This window comes from Leptinotarsa decemlineata, unplaced genomic scaffold, assembly GCF_025532065.1.
Source record: "Leptinotarsa decemlineata unplaced genomic scaffold, Ldec_3_MD MMD2_tig00000232_RagTag_RagTag, whole genome shotgun sequence".
NCBI classification, from domain to species: domain Eukaryota; kingdom Metazoa; phylum Arthropoda; class Insecta; order Coleoptera; family Chrysomelidae; genus Leptinotarsa; species Leptinotarsa decemlineata.
In genome coordinates this window covers 67,327-75,732 of record NW_027412546.1, presented here as the reverse complement: position 1 = coordinate 75,732, position 8,406 = coordinate 67,327, and the positions used below count along the sequence as shown (strand labels likewise).

Genomic DNA, 8,406 nt, shown 5'->3' with positions numbered 1-8,406 from the left:
AGTCTTTTCCGAATCACTTAATATATCGCATTAATGGATGGGGAGGAGTGTATGAACCACCAAGATACTCATGTGACGAATTATACAAAGAATCAGAAATATTCGATGTAAAGCAACTGTTTCTCAAAACCCTTGCATTGCATCAATATAAAGAAAAGGCAAAACTCATCAGACCCAGCCATATATGTATATACTACAAGATACGAAAACAAATACATAGTATTTTTTTTTTTTTTTTTTTTTTTTTTTTTTTTTTTTCTGATTGATTCGGCCGTTACTTGATGAAGATCCATAGTAATTTCACAAACTACACTTAAACGATTTGATCTCCACTAACTTTATTGAAAATAATCATAACATGTTTTAGAAATATATTTTGTATATCTATTCAACAATTTATTTTCAATTATTCACAATTCATAACTATATTTTTTGGTAGTTCCAATATGTGTATAATATAATATAATATAATATGATATGATATGATATAATATAATATAATATAATATAATATAATATAATATAATATAATATGATATGATATGATATGATATGATATGATATAATATAATATAATATAATATAATATAATATAATATAATATAATATAATATAATATAATATAATATAATATATAATAGTCGTATAAGAGATGTTCCAAGTGTGTTGGATGATTTTTCACAAAATAACGATTACGTAGATTGCGAAAATATTTTATGATAACATGATGATTTTGGAGAATTTTCAATGAATCAAACACGATATTCTTATAATTTCAAAAAACAATATAGGCAAAAAATTATTTACAATAAATTATTCACCAAAAGATGACTTTGTATAGGAATACTCATTGTCCATTGTGTCAGCAATATAATGTATGTATAGAAATTTTTTTGTATAGGTATCGTAAAATATTTTGACAAAAAATCATAGGAATTTCGTGCTTTTCAGTTTCAAAATATTGGAAATCCAATGTAGAGTAATCTTTTGAAAAGCATTCGGTGCATTTGCTAAACCAAATAGTATTATAGGAAATTCTAGCGACTAGCGACAAAAACAATATATAACAAAGAATATTACAATTGAACAGAAAAATAAATTGAAACAAATTCTATGATGAAATGGCATTGTTGAAATTTTGCTGAATCCAAAGGTATAAGTTGTAGAGCTCAGACAATTGTTATAGACAACTCAATTTAATATACCTTTTCAGTAGAACTGAGACAAATGAGAAATGAAAATATGAACAAGAACATTTTTATTGAACACGGAATGCAGAGAAAAACCACCCTGTTCAAGTAAAACTGTTGATTGAAAATATTAGTTCATAATTTTTTTAAAAACAGTGGGTTATTTGCTTACCCAAAAAAGGTATCGAAGAAAATTCTTGCGACTGATCCACAGAGAAACAATTGAACACATTCAACGAAATTAGGGGAAAAAACAAAAATTTGACAAGAAATATTGTTATCGAATATAAATTATATTGAAACAAATATCTTGTGTTAATGGAACTAAACTGAAAAAATTTATATCGTTACCTTTTGGAAAACAATCGAGGCATTTGCTAAACCAAAAAAAAAAGAATATAAGAATCTGTCTGTCTGTTTTCTGTCTGTTTAAAATCTGTTTTTCCGTTAACCAGCTGTCGCACCCCTACGAACGACAACCCTCAGAACTCGAAACTTGTATGAGCTAAGGATTAACGAGTTCTTACCTTTTAACGTGTGATTCCTAACACGGGTTGGACGATAAGCAAGTGAAGATCGATCGTTCAGACTAGGGCTTGAACCACCGACCAACACGGCAGTCAATTCGAGTGAGTGAACAAAGCACCCACGCCGAACCGCTTGGCTACCGACTGACCTGAGAATATAATATAATATAATATATAATATCGTATAAGAGATGTTCCAAGTGTGTTGCATGGTTTTTCATTGTGTCAGCAATGTAATGTATGTATAGACATTTTTTTGTATAGGTATCGTAAAATATTTTGACAAAAAATCATAAGAATTTCGTGCTTTTCAATTTCAAGATATTGGAAATTCAATGGAGGGTAATTTTCTTGATGTTACAAATACTGGGATAAGTTTAATTTTTTCCCATAAAAAACTCTGAATATTAACATTGGGCAACATCAGAGACCCACAGCTTTCAACAGATCACTATCAAAGGGGTCAGTGACAACAATCAACTCCAACTGCATAACAGAGATAGACATGTCCATCTCAGCGTGCCAGATAACACAACGGAACCCCTCCCCCACTATCAGAAACGAAACGACAAGGTGTTTCGAACAGATCGAAACCATATAATACAATTAACACGATCCCAGTTACAACAAACCCCGGTGGTCACTCCCCGCTCATACAACAGGATAACGCTCATACTATGACAACCAGGATAATAGGCAGCCATGACCGGATTACGCTCGCCCCCGGTGACCGGTGGGTGGCCTTCCAAGTGATATCAAGTGGTCTGTCTACATAGCATGTCGCCACCGTTACCACAGCTTTCTGATTGATAGCTCCAGTCACGCGAAGCCGATAGCGGACCACACGCAACGCCCCGCCCGATTCTGGCCCCGCCCCCGACTTCGCCCCGCCTCCCGGGCAACGGGGAAAGCGGCGTTAACCGTTCTAGCCTGCTTTGCGGAGCAGGCGAGTTTTAGTTGAAGAGTGGGCAGCACTTGTACTGGACATGTGTTAATAGCTTTGACGGTTGTGGTGATACTTGTGATTTGTGACTGTGTTGTGATGTTGTTGGGAGTGATGCCCGAAGATAACGTCCCTGCGGGACTCCTCGCGCCCACGGCGAAGAGCCAAAGGGCGACGGACTTTTCTATCGCGGCTATTATGGCTAGAGGCGCCTCCCCGCCGGACAGTGAGAGTTTTCTGGCCCGGGAAATGCAGAGCGACGGTAAGTTGTAGTGTGTATGATTTTCTCTGTAGTGCCTGTGGAAATAGATATGCGGGGATTGGAAAATTTCTCATTAGAGATAAGAGCTCATATTTCTTTAAAAACCAACGGGTGCTTTGGCTAAACCAAATGGTATTGTAACAATTCAAAGGCAACTCACATACCTGGATCAATTTGAACATATTTTATAGAATTATATCAAAAGTATAATGTGAATATGACGAAGAGTATTAAAAACATTGAAAAGGATATCAAGTAAAATTGTTGAAGAAAAAATCGGAATATAACTCTCACAAATCAAAAGGTATTACAGTAAATTCGAAAAAGCTCATATAGAATATACACAGATCAAGTAATCATATTCATTAGAATTGGGGCAGAACAAAAACGAAAATTTGACAAAAAAGACTTCTCGAATGAAAATTATATTGAAATGAATATCATGTTCTAATGAAACTGTTAAAAAAAATCAGTTCGTAATTTTTTGAAAAACATTCGGTGCATTTGGTAAACCAAAAGGTATTATAGGAAATTCTAGCGACTAGCGACAAAACAATATATTATAACAAAGAATATTACAATGGAACAGAAAAATAAATTGAAACAAATTCTATGATGAAATGATATTGTTAAAATTTTGCTGAATCCAAAGGTATAAGTTGCAGAGCTCAGACAATTGTTATAGACAAGTCAATTTAATATACCTTTTCAGTAGGACTGAGGCAAATGAGAAATGAAAATATGAACAAGAACATTTTTATTGAACACGAAATGCAGAGAAAAAACATCCTGTTCGAGTAAAACTGTTGATTGAAAATCCAGTTCATAACTTTTTTAAAAACAGTTGGTTAGTTTGCTAACCAAAAAAGGTATCGAAAAAAATTCTTGCGACTGATCCATAGAGAAACAATTGAACACATTCAACGAAATTAGGGCAAAACAAAACAAAAATTTGACAAAAAACATATTTATCGGACAGAAATTATATTGAAACAAATATCTTGTGTTAATGGAACTGTTGAAAAAAAATTCATCCCGGTACCTTTTGGAAAACAATCGGGGCATTTGCTAAACCGAAAGGCATTCATGCAAGTTCATGTGGTTGATATACACAGAACAAGTGAGCATATTTTCTGATGGAATTAGGGCAAAACAAAAAAGGAAAAACAGAATAATGAATTGATTGAGGATTAAATGTATTAATTTTTCAAATATATTGTTCAAATGATAACGTTTGATAAGATATTCAATGAAAACTCTATGAAAAAAAAATAGTTGATTCGGCTTAACGCACAGTGATAATCAGAACGCCATAAAAACATATCATTTTTGAAGAATGAATATTCATTTGATAAAAGTTACCCAAACCCTACAAATTTATTCGCCTATTGGTGAAATTTTTGATAATCACTGATGTGTCAATGAATGCAAATTCTTCATATACTTGAAAAGATAAAAACGTATAAAGGTACCTATAGGCTTGAAATATTTTCCTGTGAATACTTGTGTTTTCTACACAAATAGTAGATATCTAGTTGGCATTTTCAGTAATATTTATGGTAACAATAAATCGACATTTATTTCATATATAGTGGTGTTTCGTATGTAAGTAGGTACCAATTTATATTCAATGCACTGTTATAACTTACTGAAGAATAACGTAATAAACCATTTGAGAACATTTATTATTCAAATAACAGTCCTCATAGGCCACTGTTTATACATAAAAAATATATGATTGACTGAAAATATTACATTAATTTCATCGTCTTAATTCGCAGATTCGAAAATTTTCATTGTCTGATACTGGCATCATTTTCTAGTATTTTTATTTTATAAGCAATGTACGTCTTGGGTGCCTTTTTTTAATCATTCATCTTTTAATCAGTTGTAGCTGAACATCGTTTTCTTGCTACATTCATCAAACAGTTTTTTCATTAAGAAAAATTGAATGAATCAAAATTATTCGAGACTCCAGTTCATTAAAGCCTGTATAATGGTATATCATTATCCATCATTGTTCTTCAGACTTCTGCTACTGATGGGTTAGTAAGCAGCCATTGTTTCGGAATTAACGTATCTAATTATCTAGTTTCAATCCTTTTATATTATTAACTTGGCTTAATGTATATATTATATATTCAAGAAGTATTACCTCATTAACAAGTTAATGTTTTATGATGAAAACCATTCTCATAATACAGTCGTCGATTTTCTGAACAATGTGAAGCATACACTCATAATCTATTAAAAAAATCTTGACTTTGCTTTTATATAATTCTGCAAACACATATTTGCCTTTAATGCAAATTCAATAAAGTAGATCGTCAAACTAATGAATGAAGTTATTTTAACGATTATTTGGAAAATGAATTGCAATACTTTCAAGACACTGTTCAACTTCAATTCTTAATTATGTTTGCTACTGCTGTTCAATTCAATCTTTGTAACCAAAATATTTTTTCTATCAGAAATGATAAAATAATATCAGCATACAGAGTCATGGATATTATTCTTCTATATATTTTACTGACTAGTTAATTTTTTCCAATTCAAAGAGGTTGTTGATTCAGGCAGTTGTTCCTTTTTATAAATATATTTCAATTCATTAGGAAATTCATTCTTTATGCCTGGAAAAAACGAATAACATTTGAGAAATCAGCTAGTTATACAAATTTCACCATTATTTGTATAAAATTATTTTGAATTTTCAAGAATTAACTGATTCATATCAATCAAATAGGTCTCAAAACTAATTCTTGTGGAACCCCAGTTCAATGAAACAAACACAATGCATATTTCAACAGAACGAACTAGTTCAGTGGTTGACTTGAATTTTAACATGAATTATGGTAAAACTTCATTCGAAATGGATTGAAATTAGATGATACACAGAACGGTGAATTTTTTGCTTTCTAATGGACAACTATTGGGATCCTCATTTGTTTCGAGAATCGCAAATGAAATTCAAAATAACTGTAGTTTTATCTCTTTAATTTTCAAGGATACACTGATTGGTTTGCTTATTTCAACGGCATAATATAACCAATCTGGAACCGCAATAATATGGAACCGCAATAACAAAATAACTAAAAAACTAATACTCCTTCACTACGAAAACCAACAATTTGAATCAAACAAACAAAGTTTTTTTAATTTTGTATCATTGTCACAAAATACATCGACAGTTTTGATAGCTATCAGGATTGCCAACAACCAGGCACTTTAATCCCTATCCCTATATCCCTATCCCTATCATATATATATATATATATATATATATATATATATATATATATATATATATATATATATATATATATATATATAATATATATATATAAATGGATGTTTGTTGGTTGGTTAGTTAGTTGGTTGGTTGGTAAGTGATAAACTTCTACACCGCTCAACCGATCGTGATGAAACTTGACATGTATAAGTAATTTTTCATAGAGAAGGTTTTAAGGCTATCAATTTTTCTGTAACTCGCCACAAGATGGCGCTGTACATTTTTTTTTGAAAGCACTGTTCTATAACGTTCTTGGAGATATTAGAAATAACATAGGATACTTTTTATTTTTTTTTTATGTAAGATAAAAAAATTATTTGTCAAAAAATTGACTCCGCATTTCGTCACTGCCACCGAAAACATTGTGAATTTATGAATGAAAGTAGTGAGAGTGGACTTACTGGTTAATTTTTTACCATGCCTTATTCTTGTGAACTCTTCCAGGTCGTCTATCACGCTCGACATGCCCCGACCTGGACGAACCGCTAGAAGACGACGACGTAGAAGTCGACGTTGAAGAATGCTCTGACAGCGAGTCCTCGCGTCAAACGAAACCGAAGCTACGGCGAGACAGCCCCGCGATATCCGATTGTTGTTCCGAAACGGTGGATTTCGATCGGGATTCGCCGGAAATTGTACCAGAAAAAGTGACAACCCCGAAAACGCAGAAGATACTCTGCAACTGCGAAGAGCTGCTGAACGTCGAGTGCCACTTGGAGACCAAGGACCTTTGGGACAAGTTCCACGATCTGGGGACAGAGATGATCATCACAAAAACCGGAAGGTAAGAGACTAACTAACCATTGAAACTTTCTTTCTACTTTGCCGCAGTTTTTCCACAGCCCCTTAAAACTCTTGAGAAATGTTCCCTCGTAACTCCCTAACGACCCTGAGAGATGTATTTTGTTCAATGACTAATGTACCTCACTGGACATATTGGACCCCACTGGCCACAAGCTAAAATGCCCAGTGGGGTCCAATGACTAATGGACCAACTGGATATATTGGACCCCACTGGACATATTACCTGGACACAAGGTAATATGCCCAGTTGGGTCGAATAACTAATGGACCCCACTGGATATATTAGAAATATTACCTTGTGTGGACCAATAACTAATGGACTCCACTGGACATATTGGACCTCACTGGACATATTACCTGGATACAAGGTGATATGCCCAGTGTGGTTCAATGACTAATGGACTCCAATGGATATATTGGACACCACTGGACATATTACCTGAAAACAAGGTAGTATTCCCAGAGGGGTCTAATGACTAATGGACCGCACTGGACATATTTTAAGCCAGTATGATCAGTGGTGTTCAGTGACTAATGGATCCCACTGGACATATTGGACCCTACTGGATATAGTAACTGTAAACAAAGTAATATACCCAATGGGGTCCAATAACTAATGAAACGCACTGGACATATTGGAACCCACTGGACATATTACCTTGTGTCCTTATAGATGCTCTGGTCTGCCAGGTCAAAATACATCTCTCAGGGTCGTTAGGGGGTTATGAGGAATTATTTCTTAAGAGTCTTAAGGGGCTGTGAGGAAACTGAGGTACAGTAGAAAGTTATTGAATCTTCGAAAAGCAGGAGTGAAACCATTGAAAAGTGTGGAATGTGGAGTGATAGGAATGTAACTGCTTGTAATTTTCCACATGACTTTTTCAACTTCATGTTTGGGCATATTGTTGTGTTTTCTTCCGTAGGTTCGAGAATAATTGACCACACAGTAAATTCAACTCAACTTCATTTTACTACCCTGTCAGTATAACACAAAAACCCTGAATAAGCTTCAAACAAATATTCAAATGTCTATCGTCTTGTTAATTCAATTCGCCCTGCACTTTCCAAACTAGGCTGCCTCTATTACATCGTATTGATACCTATATATTCCGATGGGACTTTTTGGTAGCTGGTGGATCAATTTTCGGACAGACAAGGCATTCTAGAAATGTTGTTAGAGATGCAAGCGGGGCTAAGCGTGACCTTGGTTGAGTCGTAGTTTATTGTAGAAGTCCAGTGTCGGCCGGCGTTTATTTTTCAGGGAATAACAAACAAAACTATATATGATACTTTCAATCACTAAGATATGACATAGTACTAACAGAAAGTACTATATCTGCATTTTTATACAACAAAATGTGAGAAAGTTCTGAATGAAGGAAAAAGGAACA

At 33.8% G+C, this 8,406-nt stretch overlaps 1 protein-coding gene across 1 annotated transcript; it reads left to right on the top strand.

Annotated features, from left to right (window-relative positions):
- Nucleotides 1–2,655: 2,655 nt before the first annotated feature.
- Nucleotides 2,656–7,743, top strand: LOC141481615 (T-box transcription factor TBX20-like). Its single transcript, XM_074173391.1, has 3 exons — nucleotides 2,656–2,922; nucleotides 6,656–6,995; nucleotides 7,689–7,743. The coding sequence occupies exons 1-3, from the start codon at nucleotides 2,760–2,762 to the stop codon at nucleotides 7,741–7,743; spliced, it is 558 nt and encodes a 185-aa protein (XP_074029492.1). The 5' UTR covers nucleotides 2,656–2,759.
- The last annotated feature ends 663 nt before the right edge of the window (nucleotides 7,744–8,406 follow it).

What these genes read in the sequence shown, in the direction of transcription:
- LOC141481615 (XM_074173391.1), top strand. Translation starts at nt 2,760, where the DNA reads ATGTTGTTGGGAGTGATGCCCGAAGATAACGTCCCTGCGGGACTCCTC. An exon ending in CCGGGAAATGCAGAGCGACG is followed by an intron (nt 2,923 to 6,655) that starts GTAAGTTGTAGT and finishes GAACTCTTCCAG; the next exon opens with GTCGTCTATCACGCTCGACA. An exon ending in ATCATCACAAAAACCGGAAG is followed by an intron (nt 6,996 to 7,688) that starts GTAAGAGACTAA and finishes GTGTCCTTATAG; the next exon opens with ATGCTCTGGTCTGCCAGGTC.